Genomic DNA, 20,732 nt, shown 5'->3' with positions numbered 1-20,732 from the left:
CCCCCCAGGGAGAGCTTCCCTCCATCCCATACCCACCCCCCAGGAAGGGACCACCCACCCTCTATTCTTCCCAACATTTGTGTCCTCTAAGACTTAAGCTTCTTTGTCCCTACTCCTTAAGCAACTCCTAGGCCCCTTCTTCCATAAGAGGCGGCCTGGATGCATCCCCTTCCCCCACACTGCCTCCCCTCTCTCATTTCTGGTGTGTTTCAACCTGCAGCCCTGCACCAGAGCCCTGCAACTGCTCAGAAAAGACCTCCAGGCTGGCCAAGGTGGTGATGCAGTGGTCTTATCAGGTGAGCCCACCCTGGGAGCCCGGGCTGCTGGCTCGCAGGGGTGGGGTGGTCGCCAAGGAGAACGGGACAATTAGTTGAGTTTGCTCATATTAGGACGTCTCCAGCTGAATTCGGGACTAAGTCAGGAGCAAAGAGAGCTGCTCTTGCTTCATGTCGTGGTGGTGATTTTGGGATTCCTGCGTGTAAAATGGGGGCTGCAGTACTGGTAGGGGTGCGAGTGGGGGGACAGTGGGGGCACTTTAGGCGAAAGATAGTGAGGAACTTCGAAGATTCATTCTGGAATGCTTTTGGTCATCAGTGCCACTTGTAGTACCACATCTGGGGCGGGTGAACTGGTTTTGCCCAGTGTGCCTGTCCCCAGCCTACAGCCCCAAGGCAAACCAGGGCTCCTGAAGATGCACATTCCAGTTCACAGAAGAGACCTCAAGAGAGGGTGAAGGGGTTGGGCGTGGTGGCTCACATCTGCAATCCCAGCACTTTGGGAGGCTGAGGCGGGCAGATCACTTGAGGTCAGGAGTTCAAGACCAGCCTGGGCAAGATGGTGAAACCCCGTCTTTACTAAAAATACAAACATTAGCTAGGCATGGTAGCATGCGCCTATAGTCCCAGCTACTCGGGAGGCTGAGGCAAGAGAAGTCGCTTGAGCTTGAGAGGCGGAGGTTGCAGTGAGACAAGATCACACCACTGCACTGCAGCCTGGGCAAGACAGCGAAACTCCGTCAAATAAATAAATAAGGATGAAGGGCTCAATGAAAGCCATCATCCCTCTTAGCAAACAGCACAAAGCACAGTTTCTGTTAGCATGTGTTAACATGATGAATTTTTATTTGAAGTTGCATGGCACTTCTCTCGCTCTGGCAATGACAACATGTTTTGAGTGGTTAAGGCCCCTGCCTCTACCAAACTTAGCTCTTGAAGAGAGCGGGGGCCCTGCCACACGCTGGGCTGTCTTGTCATTCCTAAGCTTCTAAAGAATATATTTTAGGTCTGTCTCTGATATTACCTAATGCTGGCACTTCAGAGACAAATGAAAACTCAGCTCAGCTATCAAAGAGCCCTGAAGGGTGAGACAAGAGGGAGCTTCAGAATAGCACTTGAGAACAACGCGAGGGGCAGATTCTGTCCCAGGGCTGCTGAGGATGATCTGGTCAGGGCTGGGGCCGGCTCTGCCTCGCTCGTGTTCCTGGATGGGCACCTCTCTGTTCCCTTCTCCAGGAAGCCTGGAACAGCCTCCTGGCCTCCAGCAGGTACAGTGAGCAGGAGTCCTTCACGGTGGTTTTCCAGCCTTTCTTCTATGAAACCACCCCATCTCTACCCTCGGTAAGTGGGGGCTGCATGGCGTATTAAGAGGGTGGTTGGGGCCAGGCGCGGTGGCTCACTCCTGTAATCCCAGCACTTTGGGAGGCCGAGGTGGGCGGATCACCTGAGGTCGGGAGTTCGAGAGCAACCTGGCCAACGTGGTGAAACCCCGTCTCTACTAAAAATACAAAAATTAGCCAGGCATGATGGTGAGCGCCTGTAATCCCGGCTACTCGGGAGGCTGAGGCATGAGAATCGCTTGAACTCAGGAAGCGGAGGCTGCAGTGAGCTGAGATTCTGCCACTGCACTCCAGCCTGGGCAACAGAACGAGACTCAGTCTAAAAAAAAAAAAAAAAAAAAAAACTGTGAAGAGTGTGGTGGGGAGAAGGCCTGGGCCATACATCTGTTCCTGTCCCCTCTCCCACCATTACCCCAACAAGACTCAGCCCAGTTCAGCTCTCCTGAACCCAGGATGCATAGTCGTAGGGGAAATACCCCCATATTCTCTTATACTTTCCTGTACAATTTCCTCACAGGGTTGAACAGCCCACATGAGATGGGCTGTTAGAGGCAGGGCAGCCCAGGGTAGCCCAGGGTGAATGGCCTAGCTTCCCCTCTTGGCTCTGGGGTGGCCGGCTGTGTGACCTTAGACAAGGTATTGAACTCTGTTCTGTAAAATCAGGGCCGTTTAGTAACGTGTCCTCCCTCTCAGTGGCCATCAGGGCCACATGAGTTAATACTTGGGGGGACGTAGAGTGGCGTCTGGTGCTGGGGAAGCACTTGTACCTCTTGGCCATCGTGGTTATTCCGAAGAGAATCTCCAGGGATTCCAGCTCTTGTCCCTCCCGCTGCACGCTCCTCTCCATCCATCTCTAGAAGGGAGGGGAATCTGAGTTTCCCTTGCCCCCTCCCCCAGATCACTGGGCAAGGGGCCGCCCAGACCATGTAGCACTTGGTCCACACTTGCTGACTGAGGTCTCTGCAGCCTCTGGGGTCTCAGTTCTGTGTCTGGGGACAGTCCCTCCCTCCAGGCTTCTGGCTCCTGCCTGTTGGAATCCTTGTGCCATCTCCATGCCATAAACAGTGTTTAAAGTGATGGTTTAAGAGGATGAGGAGAAATATTAGCTCACGTTCCCTTCCTTCATCCTCCTATTCAGATCACACCTGAATCATTTCCCTGCCACCCCCTCCTTCCACTATTTGGTTCAGTGACAGAGAACCCCATGATGACATGGAGCTGCCTGACGTGCCACCTGCTCCTGCAGGCCCTGACCTCAGAGCCCTGACCCCCGTCAGTGGTCCCATAAGTGCCCCTGTTATTGATGAGAGGAGGGGCTGAGAGAAAGGGCCTGGACAGATCAGGCCACCCCAACTCTACGCCAGAGAGGGCTTCAAAGTGTGCAGCAGGTCCGCTGCATTCCTGGGGAGACACAAGGTCCCGCTGTCAATTGGTTCTCTTTCAGGAGGACCCCCCACTCCAGGATTCTACCACACTGGCCTGGCATCTCTGGAATAGGATGGTGAGTAGATGGGACTGGGGTGGGACCCACAGAGGAGGGGCAGGGTCTCCACCACCACTGAGCCCACCGTGCTAGGAGGGGCCCCAGGGCGCCCCAGGATCCCAGGACAATGCTTCTGGGCCACCAGGGATGCTTCTCTCTCCTGGTGATGCCCCTCTCTGACTGAATGAGAGTTTGCCTCGCCACACGTACTGGGCTGCAGCCAGCCCAGTGAGCAGCAGGGGTCTCACCGGAGCCTCAGTCCTGCTTTCCCAGAGGCAGGGCCGTTTCTCAGAGTCTGTGTGGAAGACCTGCTTGAGTCTAACCCTGGGGAGTATGCTCCCCTCACCATTCCTGTTCAGCCTGCCCTCGCACTTAGGTGGTGGTGTGCGGTTGTCAAGGCCCAGGGTGGTGCCTGGGACAAGCATGGACTTCAGTGTGATGAAGGCCTGGATTGGAATGCTAAGCCCACCACTCGCAAGCTCTGTGAACTCAGGTCTCAATGCTCGTTCTGCAAAATCCAGGTCAGTCCCTGGCCCAACATGTCTAGCGCGCAGCTCGCTCCTGGCCTGTAGTAAGCACTCCACATTGGTTGGCCTTTTTACTGTAACTGTAACAGGATTTCCCTAGATTCCAAAGCCTCCCCCCCCCGCCCCCAGGGATATCTGGGATTAGTCAGGGGATGGAATGTGACATCAAGGCTTTGAACCTTTTCAGGGCATCAGACGGAGACCTGATTTTGCCATTTATTTTCTTCCCACCCAAGCTGCCTTATTTTTAGAATTCTAGAGACAGAAATTCATTGTTCTTCTTTTGTGGATCCATCTCTACAACTGACATAGTGTGTTGAGTACCAGGGACAGCTACATTTCAGCACACGTGAGCCAGCGTGAAACAGAGTGCAGGGAGGGAAGGGGCACCACCTCCGGCCGTCCCAGACACTGGAAACATACTGTCCTTTGAAGAAGGCATTTGAGTTCTCTGAATAGGGACGTTTTTCAGTGTGCCTGGCACTTGCAGGGAATATGTCCCCAGAAATCCACTTTGCTGCTGATCTCCCATGATGGGCAGAGAAGAGGAATCTGGCCCCTCCAGCAGGGACTGCTCTCCCGAGCCCTCTCTCAGGGAGAGCAGGGCTGATGATTCCACCGCAGCCAAACCTCTCCCTTCCTGCCATCTTTCTCCCAACCAACAAAAGGACACCTGTGACATGCCCTGCCCTTGGAGGTGCCATACCACCTTGTGCCCTGCCCTTGTACCCTCCATGGTTCCAAGAAGGACACAAGAGACCCACCAAATGTGGCTTCTGTCCTCACCAGGCTTCAGGCGTAGCTGGGAAGGGCCCGACAGCCCAGAGGAACAAGAGTCCGCAGGGACTTAGCCAGCAGTGATGTGCTGGGCCATGCACCAGGAAGCAATGTGAACGATGAGGCGAGGAGAGCCCATGAAGAAGCAATTTGAATGGGCTTTGTGAAATGTGTTGGAGGAGGTCAGGGAGGGCGTTCCCAGGCAAAGGGACCTTTGTGAGCAAAGGGCATGGAGAGAAGAACGCGTCAGATGCAGCAGCAAGGGCAGGAAGAGGCCTGTCTGATAAGAGAAGAGATACGGAGATAATACGGCTCCGAGCATGAAAGGAGCCCTTGAGCACCAGACAGAGAAGCTGGAGAGGGCAGGTCCAGGGAGGGGCTGGATTCCTATCGCTTTCTCCCTTCATCCTGCTATTTGTCCTTGATGTTGGTAGCAATAGCAATCACAACCACCTTTACAGAGCTGCCGGGTGATGGTCCCGTGCATACAAATAAGGTACACCCCACGTACGGTCTCTTAAAACTACTTGAGGGTCAGGATGAGCATGTACACAGGAATGGAAGGTCTCACCCTCAAGGCCAAAGGCCTGTGACACAGAGAGTGTCACAAGGGCTTAGAAGGGGAGGAGGATGTGGCTTTCCTGGGTAAGCAGTGACCTCCCTCTCTCCACACCCATACGACAAGTCCAGTTTCCCAGTGCAAACCCGAGGTTCCTGTGGCCTCAGCCAGCAGGGACATGGGGAGCGGGGAGAGACAGGATAAGAGGGGGTTCCCCCAAGCATCCCCAGTCCCTAGTTTCCTCACAAGCAAAATGCCAGACCATCCCACAGTTCCCAGATCCAGCACAGCTGCTGGAACACATCAGAAGCCCCTGCAGACCCAAATTCAGCCATGAGAAGCAACGAGTGTCACAGGTTAGGGCAAAGGGCACTGGACGGGAGCCAGAAAGCCTGGGCTCTGGTTTCAGTCCCACTTTCGGTGGTTTCTTGAGGCAAGTCACATGGTCTTTCAGGCTGTCCATTTTCTCTACTTGCCAAAAAGGTCTCACCACCCTTAGCCAGTACCTGAGGGCTTGTCGAAGATACAGGAGGGCACTGGGCTCCTCCTACCCTTGGTTTCACTAATTTCGACCTCCAGGTGCAGGGAGGGCAGGAGTCTCTGCCACCACATCTGTGATTCTTTGCTGGGCTGGACTGGGACACCGCGGTGGAAAGCAGGTGTGCCTGTTCTGTGTCCACCCTCGCAGACACACAGAGTCCAGGTGAGGGCTGCCCTCTGTGTGGGGAGCAGAGAGGGACCGGCAGAATCCCATGATCACAGGGAGTCCAGGTCCACCACTCTGTCCTCAACCACCCCTGGACACAACTGTGGGGAAGGAGAGGAGCTCTCAGCTCTGCAGCCTACAAAGCCACATACCCAGACCATGTCAGCATCCTCCCTCCCTCCGTCATCCTCCAAGCCCTAGCATAGGTGAGCTTTGAGGACCAGCAAAGGAAAAGCTCCACACACCAGCATGGGAGGTGACAGCAGCCCCATCTAAACGTGCCTGGAACGTCCTGGCTGAGTGAGGCCTCCAGGCTGAAGCTTGTCCTGGTGCCAAGCCGAGGAGGATTTTGTGTCTGGGACACGGTTCGTTCCCTAGGCCCTTTCTGCTGCTGCCTCAATAATTTCTGGTAATTCTTGTACATCGGTCGTGTTGAAGGGACCCGCCTTTAGGGAACTGATGTCTCTGGTCCTTTCCGCAATCACTGACCCCACCTTATGCCAAGTCAACACCAGGGGCCCAAGCCATGGGCAGAATAAGGAACTTGGGGATTGCTCACAGCCCAGAGAGGATTCTGCTGCTCAGAGAGGATTTTTAAGGTCATTGCCCTCACCCCTCCCACACAGCAGTTCATTCCTCGGTGGCAGGGAAGCCATGTTGGCAAGATGTGCAGAGTGGAGTGGAAGCCCAGACCGGCCCCGGTTGTCCCTGGAGTAAATAGCAGCGCACGTGTGTTTATGGGCCTCACAGCGGGGCAGGAGAAAGAGGCACACACAAGAAATTATTTGAAGTAACTGTGTCGTTTCCATCCTCTCTGGGGATGCAGGAGAAGAAAGGGTCAGAGTCAGTGTAAAGGGAATAAATGGAAGCGAGGAGGATGGAGGAGACTCCTAAAGAGATATTTAGGACAATGTTCTCAACAGAAATGGGCTTCTTGGGAAAACCTATGAATTTTCCTTCTTTGAGGCCCTTTTAAAAAACTAGTTTCTGCTGTATCCACTTTATCAGAGTCATTTAGATATGGCTCTTTCAAGGTTTCTTTCCAGATTCCATTATGGATTAAATTCTTGGAAGACTGGGGAAAGGTGGGTGTGGTGGCTCATGCTTGTAATCCCAGCACTTTGGGAGTCCGAGGCAGGAGGAATGCTTAAGCCCAGGAGTTTGAGACCAGCCTGGGCAACGTGACAAAACCCTGCATCTACTACAATATGAGAAATTAGCTGGGCATGGTGGCACACGCCTATAGTCCCAGCTATTCAGGAAGCTGAGGTGGGAGAATCACCAGAACCCGGGAAGTCGAGGCTGCAATGAACTGTGATCACACCACTGCACTCCAGTCTGAGCAATGAGAGTGAGACCCTGCCTCAAAAAAGAAAAAAAAAAAAAAAAATGGGGAAGAGAAGGTGGCAAGACAGATCAACACCTGGCCCTCACCCAGGCCTGCTCAGTACTTCTTTTCACAGCCGCCTTGAATGTTCCAGGTGGGACCTTGTTTCTAGGAGCGGCCACCATCAGAATAAAACAGAAAGAAGCATGGAGTCTATTTCCTCCCCTAGGCCTTGAGTTAGAGAGTTGCCACTCCTTTTCCAAATGTTCAGCTGATTATACCTCCTTATCTGGTTCTCCTTCAGTCTGACTGAAGAGCCAATTCCACTAAGGGTAAAGTTCTTTTCTTGTTTCTTGTTTACTGGGGCACAGATGCTGGGGTAAGATACCGCTGAGGAATCTGAAATCCTCAACCGAGCCAGACAGGCTGCCCCATCCAGTAGCTTCCCACGTCCCTTGGCAGAGTCATTGGAAGGGGAGGTGAGGGCCAGAGGTACCAGCAGAGCCCAGCAGCTGTGGGCAGCCAGATGACAGTAAAACTGGTTCTCAAACAGTAGGAAATAGCACATGCAGAAGAAAATCTGCAATCCCTCCAAGCCATTGCGTTTTTCTTTTTAAGTGTTTATATATGTATAATGAACATTTTAAAATAACAAAAAAAAAAACTTAAAAAATCCCTCCCTCCTCTAATTCTTCAACAGCCTTCACTTCCCTATGTCTTTTTTTTTTTTGAGACGGAGTCTCGCTCTGTCGCCCAGGCTGGAGTGCAGTGGCCGGATCTCAGCTCACTGCAAGCTCCGCCTCCCGGGTTCCCGCCATTCTCCTGCCTCAGCCTCCCGAGTAGCCGGGACCACAGGCGCCCGCCACCTCGCCCGGCTAGTTTTTTTGTATTTTTTAGTAGAGACGGGGTTTCACTGTGTTAGCCAGGATGGTCTTGATCTCCTGACCTCGTGATCCGCCCGTCTCGGCCTCCCAAAGTGCTGGGATTACAGGCTTGAGCCACCGCGCCCGGCCCCACTTCCCTATGTCTAATGCTTTTACTAAGTTGATAATCTGCTGGTTTCTCCTGCTGTTATACCATACATATTTTATCTGTGTTATTAGATGTCATTGGATGGCCTTTGTGGTTGTCATTTAAGTAGCTGCCTATTTCAGAGCGGATACCACACCACCCGCTCCTGGCACACTAGATACTCTAGCGGTTTGTGGGTGCTGGCTGTGCTGTGCTCCACGTCACTGTATTTGTGACCCCGTGAAAGACGTGAGACTTGACCTAGGACTCATAACTTGCCTCCCTCAAAGCTGTGGAAGCAGTTCTCAGGGAACGGAGGGTTTTCATTCTCTGTTGTGCACAGATTTACCTACGTTTGGGTTGTGGACACAGGCTGCGGGCAGGACTTGGGAAAGAAGACATGCTTTATGCAAAAGCGATGCATCTGCCCTTCCTTCCCATACCGGCTCTCCTCTCTAAGGGAACTTGAATCCGTGAGCCAGAAAGTAGCTGCGCAGCAAGGAGGGGACAAGAAGCCAAGCTGGATAACCAGCCCCCACGTGATCAGAAAGCTGCATGACCCATCACGAGATGTTTGGATGGATTCAGGATACCCGTGTTGGAGTCCCAGCTCTGCCCTGGCTGGCTGGGCCCCACCTCAACCTCTGTTGTGCAGCTTCTCCTTCTAGGAGAGGTAGACTAGGAAGTCCCTTCAATTTAAAAAAAAAAAAAAAGCTTCCTCTCATTCTGTGGTTCTCAAACTCGGGTGTGCCTCAGAATCACCTGGAGAGCTGTCCCAGGGACAGACTGCTGCCTCAGCCCCGGAGTCTCAGACTCAGTCGGTTGGGGATGGGGCTGGTCACGTGCATTTCTAATGCGTTCCCTGGTGCTGCTGCTGGACTAATAAGTCTTTCTCACTGGTGGCTTGGCAGGCTGCTACCTGCACAAAACTTCCCTGTTCTAAAGCCCACGTTCCTTTCTAGATGGAGCCAGCAGGAGAGAAAGATGAGCCACTGAGTGCAAAACACAGGAGGCCAATGAAGTGTCCCTCTCAGGTAGGAGGAACTGGGCAGGGGAGGGACTCTTACTGAATCGAGGGCGCGGGGGGGGGGGGTGGCCAAGTGGGCTTTGCTGTGACGTGGGTCTTACCTGAGATAAGAGTCCTGGCTCTGTTCTTCTGGGCCTGCACACAGTTTTGCATACATAGCAGGCCTAATGTTTACAGCTGTGGGCCACGAGAGCTGTTTCAGCAAAACAGCAGCCCCCTCCATGCCTGTGGAAGGCATAGGAACAAGGCCACAGCTCACCTGGCCCCAAATGCTGCCCCCACGTATCTCCTCTGGGTCCTGGCCCTCTGCCTCAGATGCCATTTCCAGACCTTCCTCTACCTCAGAGTGGCAAAGAAGGGAGGGATGGTGAGAATCTAGGTGCCTGAAAGGGAGATCATTTTGACTACATCTTAAATATGTGTCTAGTATGTAGTAGGCTTATAATTAATGTTTCCAAATAAGTGGATGACAAAATAACTGGACATAAATGAATGAGATTTTTTTTTTTTTTTTTTTTTTTGAGATGGAGTCTCGCCCTATTGCCAGGCTGGAGTGCAGTGGCACAATCTTGGCTCACTGCAACCTCCGCCTCCCAGGTTCAAGCGATTCTCCTGCCTCAGCCTCCCAAGTAGCTGGGACTACAGGCACGTGCCACCATACCCAGCTAATTTTTTTGCATTTTTAGTCTATCATTTAATGCTAGTCAAGTATTTGGCTTTCTTGATGAATTGGTAAATTTTTTGTTACTATGCAATAAGAAGTATACAATTCACCTTGTTTCCCTTTTTGCTTTGGCTGCCAAGAAGCTTAAAACTAGATTCCCTTCTCATCAAAATATATGTACTTAGCCTGGTAGCATGAACCCCCAGGGTAAAGAGCAAGAGAGACTGGTGTCACAAATGGGAAATGTCAGTGCATTCATGAGTCCTTTAGGGACCAGAGAGAAGAGCCAGAGAATGGTTTGGTCCTCGTTGGAAACATGATGTCAATGTTCCGAGTTGGCCAAAAGCATCACTGGATGCTCAAGCCTGATAATTAAGGGATACAGACTTCTGGGTCGCGATTCCAATATGTCACCTTTCCCTGCAGGAGAGCCCCTATCTGTTCAGCTACAGGAACAGCAACTACCTGACCAGACTGCAGAAACCCCGAGACAAGCTTGAGGTAAGGAAAGGGTTTCTGTAATTGACAAACATGCAAATGAACCAGGGGCTGCACTCCTTGCTGAATCTTTGGAACCTTCCACGTGGTTCTTTTTTTTCTCTCTTTTGAGATGGAGTCTCGCTCTGTTGCCCGGCTGGGTTTCAGTGGCGCCATCTCGGCTCACTGCAACCTCCACCTCCTGGGTTCAAGCAGTTCTCCTGCCTCTGTCTCCTGAGTAGCTGGGGCTACAGGTGCGCACCACCATGCCTGGCTAATTTTTGTATTTTTTTAGTAGAGATGGGGTTTCGCCGTGTTAGCCAGGCTGGTCTTGATATCCTGACCTCAAGCAATCTGCCTGCCTCAGCCTCCCAAAGTGCTGAGATTACAGATGCGAGCACTGCACCCGGCCTGGATTTTTTTAAAGCAGATCAACTGGCCAGATTTGCAACCTCAATACAATTTTTTTTTTTTTTTGGCGGGTAGGAGGGGACAGAGTCTCGCTATATCACTCAGGCTGAAGTCCAATGGTGTGATCTCAGCTCACTGCAACCTTAGCCTCCTGGGTTCAAGTGATTCTCCTGCCTCAGCCTCCTGAGTAGCCGGGATTATAGGCACACACCACCACACCTGGCTGATTTTTTGTATTTTTAGTAGAGATGGGGTTTCACCATGTTGGCCAGGCTGGTCTCGAACTCCTGACCTCATGATCCACCCACCTCAACCTCCCAAAGTGCTGAGATTACAGATGTGAGCCACTATACTCAGCCATTCCATGTGGTTCTTAACGTCCTGAAACTCCCGCTGCCTCTGGACCTATGGAGGGCTGCCATAGACTGCTGATATTCAGTCAGGACAGGTTGGAGGAGGGAGAAGGATCCAGCATGTGGCCGTCCCCTGGGTGCCTAGAAGCAGGTCTCCCCCACAGTTTATCTTCAGAGCTGCCTCCGCAACCAGCATAGGGGCTTTACAGAGAGTGTGTACTGCCCAGCACCTCCTGTTCCCAATCTGTTGTGATGTAAGACAGATTCTTCTGACCCTTCCCAAATCTCTGAAAAATTCTTCTAAAATCATCTGAGAACTTCATCTGAAGAGAAAATTAACAAAGAGCAGAGATACGTGGTGAGGTGTGAACCCAGACAGTGTGGAACTCAAAAGCCCTTGAGTGGGTCCACACTGGTAGGGGGCCCCTGACAGGCACTCATGCCTTGATCACTGCTTTTCTCAGGAGTCTCCCCATGAGACTTCCCGTGGAGAGTAGGCAGGGCACCCTGAGCTCCTCTGGGAAAGCGAGGAACACTCGAGGGTTGATGTCTTCTTTCCCAGAGAAGCGGGGACTGAGGGGGGCTGAGACAAATTTGGTCCTAGTGACATCCTTCCCTTCCTATTTTATGGAAAAGAGTGAGATTTACTCCAAATAGTGGAGGCAGAGTTGATGGCCTGGGCTTCCACCCTGAGGGACACAATGTGAGAGACTCGATTTATCAACTTGACTCACACTAACCAGCATAGCAATGAGGGTAAACCTGAGATGCAGCATGGCATAATGAGGTAAAGTAACCAGCTCTCGGTTCAAATCCAGACTCTTCCACTTATGGGCTCTGTGTCAATGAGCAAGATACTTAACCTCTCTGTGCCTTAGTTTTTTAACCTGGAAAATAATGACAGTAATAGCCCTACCTCGTGGAGTTATTAATAAATTGTCATAAGTCAGTAAGTATAAAGCACTTATAATAGAATCTAACATACCATGAGTTCTCTGTAAGTATTGCTATCATTATCATTGGATAAAAGCAGTGATATAATTCTTCAGGACACATTATTAACTACCTGCTATATACCACTAGAATGCAAACTCAGTGAGGCAGGAACTCAGGGTAGGCACCAATAACTATTTGTTGAATGAAAAAATGGATGGATAGGTGGATGGATGGATACCAGGTATGAGAGATTAAAATGTAAATAAAAAATAGGACTTGTCCCAAGGAACTCAGTCTGGTAGAGAAATGGACAAGTCAACAGGCAATTATAGCACAATGGTACTATAATAGGTACGGTAATGCATATTTTCATGGGGTATTCTGGGAACACAGAGGAAGAGAAACTAACGCAGACAGGAGAGAGTTGAAGAAGGCTTTCCAAAGGATGCCCATGACCTCAGTCTTGAAGGGTGACTAAGGCTGAGGCAGATCGATGGGAGGGTGAGCAAACAGAAGGAAGGAAAGGGAAAGGGGAGAGGGTAATACTTGGGCAAATGCATGGACACAGGAAAATATGGAGATTTAGGTCAAGGGCTGGTGGTTTAGAATGTTCAGTGGCCTCTTAGGCCATGCTAGGGAGATAGGACTTTTTGCTGAAGTTAATACAGAGTAGTAATGTATTTGTTCAACTAACAAATATTTGTTGAGCATCCACTATGCCAGGCACTGTTTTAGGCTCTGGGGACACAATAATCAACAACACAGATAAAAATCCCTGCCTTCACTGAGAACTTGGGCAGAGGAGTGACACATCATATCACATTGAGAACAACCAACCACTCTGGATAGATTCAGAGGGTGAGGAGCAAGTCTGTGGGACAGATGGCCATGATACTGGTGAATCATTGCAATATTCTGGCAAGAAATAACAAAGGCCTGAACTTAGGTGGAGGCAGAGGCACTGGAGCAGAGGGAACAGATTTGGGAGCACTTGGAAAAGATGTGGACAATTGGATATGAGTGTTGAAGGAGAGGGAGAAATCTTAAAAGACATCAACGTTTTACTTTATCTTAAATGATGTTTTCCAAAATAGAGGCCCCACTTACCCATTTCCAATTAGCAAAATCCATTTTCCTTATTTCCCTGTGTGTCTCGTTTCAGGTAAGAGAAGGAACAGAAATCAGATGTCCTGACAAGGACCCCTCCGATACGGTTCCCACCTCAGGTACACAGCTTGCACCCAGGGATTTTTAAATTTGTCAAGGCCTGAAATCATCCAAGTAAGGGCTTTCCACATAACCTGAAATACTCCAGAGTGGTTTCTCAGGGGTAATGAAAATAACTCTAGGTATATTTGTAAGGCCATGTCTGTGTCTGATTATTCTTTAACTAAAATGTGATATCATTATCAGAAAGCATTTATTGAGCAGTAACCCTGTACCAGGCCATGTTCTGCAAAGAACCCAGTGTTAGTTGTGTGAGTTGCCATGGTCCCTGCCTTGAAGCCTTGATGGGTGAATTTGTTCTCCAAAAGAGCAAAACTGCCTTTAAGCAGAAAGCAAAAGTAGCCAGTCCATAGTCCCTGTCTGAGTCGCCTGCAGGTTCACTCACATACAGAATGCACTCAGACACCATGCAGAGCAGGAAAGCACATCGTCTTATGAACGTGCCATCTTCACTGCCTCTCAGTATTTCTAAAATGTCTGTTGCTGGGTCACAAAATGGGATGTTCTAGGCAGTCATCAGCAACCTTCCCAAAGACGGTCTGCCTGAGGGCTGTACCTTTGCCTCCAGGCAAGGCAGCCTGGGGGTGATAGCTATGGGCATGTAACCGTGGGAAGTCACAGACATCTGGTGACCTGACTGACTCAAAACATCAGCCTAGGAGCAGCTGTAGCAGTGTTATAGATTCCCATGCTTGATCCTAAAGGGGGACTCACATGTCCATTTATTTGTTCATTTATTTACTCATTTGTGTGTTAGAAGATTGTTGAGTGCCTCCTTGCCTTCAGGAGTTTACATTCTAATTGATCTATTGCCTCTCATGGCTTCAAAATTGTAAAAAAACAGAAAATGAAGTTTGGGGAAGTCATAGTGCCTAGCCAGAATCTTCCGGGGATGCAAATCTTTGTACTCAGATTATCTTCTTGTGCTGAGCATCAGGAGAGCAAATAAATGCTTGGCTGCCCTTCACACATGCCGTAGCTCTCCATGCTCCAACTAAGCCACATGGCTGGCAGGGAAGTTAAAAATATTCTAACCAAAACCTTGGTATATAACTGATACTTGTTCTAAGTTGCAGAAGAATGGAATAGGGGATATAGATCTTACATATACACATTTAGTCTTTATTTCCCCCCCATACATGGTGCCAACTCATTCCTATTAGTTTACTAGTAGGATTTTATTAGCAGAAATAAATTATCAGCTTCATATGTAGACCCTCCTATGGTAAACACCCTTACTCAAAAATAGATAGATTAGGTATAGATACAGATAGATAGATGTGGGTTTATATAGATAGATGTGTGTATATATAGGTGTATGTCTATAGATACATATAGAGAGAGAGAGAATTTTTTTTTTTTTTGAGATAGAGTCTCACTCTGTTGCCCAGGCTGGAGTACAGTGGCATGATTGTGACTCACTGCAGCCTCGACCTCCTGGGCTCAAGTGATCCTCCTGCCTCAGCCTCCAAGTAGCTGGGACTACAGGCATGCATCACCACACCTGCCTTTTTTTTTTTTTTTTAAGAGATAGGGTCTTACTGTTGCCCAGGCTGGTCTTGAACTCCCAGGCTCAGGCGATCCTCCAGCGCTGGGATTACAGGCATAAACCAGCTCACCTGGTCTAGAGAGAACATCTGAATGTTTTAATAGCCACACACATTTACAGCAAAGTCATATCCATTCCCTTTTTAATCTTATTCTGAAAGAATGCTCTCTAAAGCATTTTGTAATCTGTCTAGATAATGTTTCTGTCATGACAGTGATAATCAGCCATGCTCATTAGAGCATATCTCAACATCTAAAAGCTGGGTAAAATGTAAACCTCTTCCTTATTCCCTGACCCTGAAGATTAGTGTGTTTATCAGCACTTGAAGATTGAAGATCAATAAATCTCAAGGCTTTAAAATCTGAGATCCTGTGGTGACAGGAGCCATTTATATAATAACAAGATGAGTAGGTTTAAGCTCCCCGATCTGACCAAGGTGAGCATGGGACCCACTCACTCACTTTCCACCTGGAATCAGCACTCACAGATGAGTGTTGGGCCCGCACTTCTGAGTCGCCCCTGCAAAGTGTCATTCAGAAAAACGGTCACAGTTAACTGGCCAATAATGAAAAATACATTTCATTATTGTGCCAGTGATTTTCTTTCTTTTCTTTTCTTTTCTTTTTTTTTTTTTTTGAGACAGAGTTTCGCTCGATCACCCACGCTGGAGTGAAGTGGCGTGATTTCACTCACTGCAACCTCCACCCCCCGGGTTCAAGCGATTCTCCTGCCTCAGCCTCCCAAGTAGCTGGGATTATAGGTGCCTGTCACCACGCCTGGCTAATTTTTGTATTTTTAGTAGAGATGGAGTTTTGCCCTGTTGGCCAGGCTGGTCTTGAACTCCTGACCTCAGGTAATACACCCGCCTTGGCCTCCCAAAGCTGGGACTACAGACATGAGTTACTGCACCCAGCCATGTGCCAGTGATTTTGATTGAACATTCTAACCATCCTTGTGACTGATGGGGTAGGTAAAAAGACAGCACAGGCGCATATTATTATTTTCCTTTGGTGTGAATCATGTATTTCAGGTGAGGTCATGCACTCTTCTGGACATCATGTTTGTAATTTCTAATCAAAATAACCTGAGATATGTCTTATAAGAGGAGATCATCTTATCTTTATACCTCCAATGACTCAAGCCCATGGTAGGAGCCCAATAAATGTTTGCTGAACTAATCTGAATGAGCATTTCTAAATCATCAGATCAACAATCCCTAGGATTGAAAAAAGATATTGAAAAAAATCAACTACACCAAAATGCCTTTCATTAAAACAATTTTTCACTAAGAATATCTTTTACAATAACTTTTGCTTTTTGCCTTCAAAGTTACTTTCTTTTTTTTTTTTTTTTTTTTTTTTTGAGATGGTCTCAGTCTGTCGCCCAGGCTGGAGTGTAGTGGTGCAGTCTCACCTCACTGCAGCCTCCACCTCCATGGCTCAAGAGATCCTCCCACTTTAGCCTCCCAAGTAGCTGGGACTATAGGCCCATGCCATCATGTCCAGCTAATTTTATTTTTTGTGCAGACAAGGTCTCACTAAGCTGCCCAGGCTGGCCTCGAACTCCTGGGCTCAAATGATCCTCCTACCTCAGCCTCCCAAAGTGCTGGAATCATAGGCATAAGCTACCATGCTGGTCCAAAGTTATTTTCAAAAACCTTCTTTATAGTCTCATTTTCTAGTGCTTCTCCAAACTGACCACAGATACATGCATCTAAACATCATTAAAAATGATGTTTCAAAATGAGACGCTACCTGTCATCAACAGGCCGTGGCCCTGGCAACTTAGGTGCCTCATTCTGAGTACACTTCAGAGCTCATGAGTGATGTGCTCTATCCAATGACCTACGGGGCCCTGGGATGAGACACATAGAGTTAATGTAAGTGATTATTTTTTAATAACCAATTGGTATTGGGTAACCAGTAAAAACTAAAAACTTGCAACTTTTTCCTCCTAGTCAGCACATAGATGCAATTTACCAAGTGCTCTCTCCTATGGACTTTACAACTTTGTGAACACTTACATCATGCTCCATTGCTGGATGGCCCTGTCCCTAACATAGTTAGCATAACCAAGAAAAACATATTGGGCCTACTAGTTGGCTTAGGATTTTCCCAGCGAGAAAAGGAGTCGCCTTTTGCAAATAAAAGAGTGACAATGAGGAGTCACGGGGAACATGGCTTATTGACTTTCTGATGAAGGTGGCTATCTTGATGGCTAATTCCACACAGTGGGAAAAATTCAGAGCTTTTGCAAATAAGGATCCACAAAGCTAATTACGTGCTGCTGTCACCAACAGTATAAACCAGAACAGTTCATTCATTTATTTTAAGCCATCAATTCCTTGCTAAGTCCCTGAGGTCATTGATTTGACCCATTTGGCTAAAATGAGCTCTTCAGAAGTCAATATGAAAAATGACCAGGTTACAGCACTGGATGGTCATTCACTAGGGGCATCATCTCATCGTGAACCGGCAGTGCAATGTGCTGTGTAGGTCATGAGGCTGTTTCTGTGGTCACCACCTACTCAGGGGTCCTGTGACTTGACCTACTGTGTCATTGGGAAGGAATGATGTCCTGTGGGAAATAACAGCCTGCTTGTCCCTGGGCACAACCAGCCTACTGAGTGAGTTCAAACTCCCCCCAACACGTAGAGGAGTAAGTGCTTCCCTGCCCTATGGTTTTCATCATCTAAAACTTTGAGATCTGTAAAGTCCCTGTCACAGAGTCACTTAGCCTTTAATTCCAGTTAACGCGTGTCTTGAGCTCCCCTGTGGAAGGCACACATTGGTTCACGGAAACTCACACGGAAGACTCCAAAGGCAAAACATGCTTCCAATCTGGAGGCAGCCGCTTACTGCCATTGTGGAAATCTTAACATAAGTCCCTAAAATCAGACGGCAAATGGGTTGGGCAATGCTTGGTGATAATTGAGAGAAAGCACGTTTTTCAGATTAGGGCCCCACGTGGTTTAAGTTGCTGAGTTACACAAGACAAAGCCCCAGCAAGCCAAGCCTTTCCCCTGGGTGTGACCTTCCGTGTACAGTGGGCAGTGTCCCCACTCTACAGTCTAGTATGCAATTTCCTTGCTATTTGTGATACTTCATCGTGGCTTGGATGGCCATCTGATAAGTGGCCCCCTCTGTAGACATCATGATGAGTTAATGATGTGTATATCAGCTTCTTTCAAGGTGGTGGACAGTTTGTACCAGATAATGTTTAGCTAATCAGCCCATACAAATTTAATCTTATCACTAAATAGTTCTTTTTCCAGGGAGAGCAACTGCTAAAGTGCTTTACTGTATTTCTAAGCTGTATTTGTCATTAATGATGACATTAACAAACCTCAAATCAAGGTCTACGGAAATTAGGCCAATGAAATGCGATGTGCTCTATCTTAACAATAAAATCCCAGATTAAGTCAACTCCTCCCACCCAGGTTTGCTTCATCTAGTTTATTACTATATCTCTTCCTGAGACTCCTTCAGAATGGCCAACTGGAGAACCACCCCCACCACAATCAACCAATCTATCAGATGAGATCAGGCATGTTCAGGGTGGTATAGCTGTAGACCAATCAGTCTATCTATACATGTGTACGTACACATAGACATAAACATAGGTATGTGTGTATGTGTGTGTGTTCTGCCTACTACAAATTTAGGAGACAGGAATGGTAGGTTTCAGCTGCCTCTTTAGCAAACTGTAGTGATAATACTTTTGAAGCAAATTTATCTATCTCTTCCGTATTTTTCCAGCCCCAAAGATTTCCGCTAACCTTTGCACACTAGCTAGTGTTCACAGGATTCAGTGTATGATGCATTATGGCAGTAAGAATATAGTGTTTGACTGTTATCACCAGGAGCTAAACTAAACCACTCTAGAGTTGAAGGGAGAAGGTCTTATTTTTTTGTTTTATTGCCTTTTTAACCCCATCGCCTGATTTATTTGAGAAGAGGTTGTTTTAAAGTTCTCCTGCTCAGCCTAGTGGACATGCACTAATGTGAACAGCTGGCTTTGTGATTTGATATTGTTCTTCTTTTTTTTTTTTTTTGAGACAGAGTCTCGCTCTGTCGTCCAGGCTGGAGTGCAGTGGCGCAATCTCGGCTCACTGCAAGCTCCGCCTCCCGGGTTCACACCATTCTCCTGCCTCAGCCTCCCGAGTAGCTGGGACTACAGACGCCTGCCACCTTGCCCGGCTAGTTTTTTGTATTTTTTAGTAGAGACGGGGTTTCACCGTGTTAGCCAGGATGGTCTCGATCTCCTGACCTCGTGATCCGCCCGTCTCGGCCTCCCAAAGTGCTGAGATTATAGGTGTGAGCCACCGCGCTCGGCCTTGATATTGTTCTTCTAACCACATGGTATAGCTGTGGATGACTGGGAAGAGCCAAATAGGCTATAATCATGTGGAAGGCTGAGTGTGTGCATGGGGTGTGTGTGTGGTGTGTGTGTGTGTGTGTGTGTGTGTGTGTGGGTGGATTCAAGGCATGGTGAGGGGGAGGAGAAAGAACACTGAAGAAAGATACTCAGCACCTCTTGAATCTAAGAGACAGAGCTGTCATCAGTCTGTGCAATGGCAGCTACAGTTGTGAGGGTCACAAGACAATGTATACATATACACGGGAGAAACAACTCTAGTCTTTTTTTCTTTTTTAGTGAAGGGGTCTCACTATATTGCCCAGGCTGGTCTCAAACTTCTGGGCTCAAGTGATCCTCCCAACTTGGCCTCCCTAAGTGCTGGGATTATAGGTGTGAGCCATTGCATGCAGCCAAATCTTTACTTATGTATTTTTTTTAGAGACGGGCTCACTTTGTTGCCCAGGCTGGAGTGCAGTGGCGCAATCATAGCTCACTGCAGCCTCTGCCTCCTGGGCTTGATTCCAGGCTTTTCAGGTCCAAGCGCAGTACTTGACTGCAGTCAATGACTTTGATAGAGACCAAGTGTCTCTATCAGTGATTCTCAAAATGTGGTACCCAGATTGGACTGGCAGCATCAACATTACCTGGAAACTTGTTGCAAATGCCAATCTTTGGGCCCACCCCAAACCTATTGAGTCAAAAATTGTGAAGGTGGTGCCCAGCCATCTGTGTTTTCATAGGCTCTCCAGGTGATTCTGATGCAGGCTCAAGTTGGAGGACTGCTGCTCTATGTATTTTGCACGCATCTATTTACAACTATGTATGTGTGAGTTTGTATCCTTTTGTAGGAAGAGGCAAGAACTTTTACTTTTCCAATGAGAGCAAATCCTCATTGGGAGCGGCTGTCCCCACTGGCAGACAGCATGGAAGGAAGTAGACAAGATGTCTCCATGGAAGGAGATGAGACCTGGAAGTCCCTGAGTATGTTTTCCACTCAGTGTTAATCTGGCTTCCTGCACAGGTATAATTCCACAGCCACGATTTGGATGTTGACGGGTGCTGTGGGTTATATGTAGGCCAGCTGTGTCAAAATCATCTCATCCTGTGTTTCACTGCAGGCCTGCAAGCTTTTTTTTTTTTTTGAGACGGAGTCTCCCTCTGTCTCCCAGGCTGGTTTGCAGTGGCGTGATCTCGGCTCACTGCAACCTCCTCCTCCCAGGTTCAAGCAATTGTCATGCCTCAGCCTCCCAAGTAGCTGGGACTACAAGCACACACCTCCATGCCTGGCTAATTTTTGTATTTTTAGTAGAGACGGGGTTTCGTCATTTCGTCATTTTGGACAGGCTGGTCTCAAACTCCTGACCTCAGGTGATCTGCCCGTCTCGGCCTCCCAAAGTGCTGGGGTTGTAATCTGGTCACGCTACAGGCTTTATAAGCTGTCTTTTGCAAAGAAGGCTGTTGAGAAAGCCTCCTGCAGACAACTTTCAGTTTATCCCTCTTAAGCAATGGCCCACTGATATGTACCAGGATGGGCCACTCCCCGGTACAAACTCCGTACTAGGCTTCTTCCAACCCACAAGAACTATTTCAACAATTTAGTGCAGTGTTGCACCACTAGACAACAGAAGCACATCAGCAAAGGTGGAGCTGTGGCCAAGTCAGGGTGACCTTGGGGGTGAGGTGACCTTGGGGGTGAGGTAATTGGGGGAGTGGGAGGTGAGCTT

The 20,732-nt window shown here is 48.6% G+C and overlaps 1 protein-coding gene across 1 annotated transcript in view; it reads left to right on the top strand.

Annotated features, from left to right (window-relative positions):
* PLB1 (phospholipase B1) overlaps positions 1–20,732 on the top strand; it is a 158,744-nt gene that overhangs the window by 53,296 nt on the left and 84,716 nt on the right. Inside the window, exons 13-18 of the mRNA XM_033176174.1 lie at positions 221–296; positions 1,512–1,616; positions 3,060–3,116; positions 8,968–9,039; positions 10,123–10,197; positions 13,036–13,099. Of these exons, the coding sequence (XP_033032065.1) occupies positions 221–296; positions 1,512–1,616; positions 3,060–3,116; positions 8,968–9,039; positions 10,123–10,197; positions 13,036–13,099 (449 nt within the window). The remainder of the gene's footprint in view (positions 1–220; positions 297–1,511; positions 1,617–3,059; positions 3,117–8,967; positions 9,040–10,122; positions 10,198–13,035; positions 13,100–20,732) is intronic.

The sequence above is a fragment of the Trachypithecus francoisi genome, unplaced genomic scaffold (genome assembly GCF_009764315.1).
Source record: "Trachypithecus francoisi isolate TF-2019V2 unplaced genomic scaffold, Tfra_2.0 Lachesis_group17, whole genome shotgun sequence".
In the NCBI taxonomy this organism is placed as follows: domain Eukaryota; kingdom Metazoa; phylum Chordata; class Mammalia; order Primates; family Cercopithecidae; genus Trachypithecus; species Trachypithecus francoisi.
This window is presented reverse-complemented; position numbering and strand designations above follow the sequence as displayed.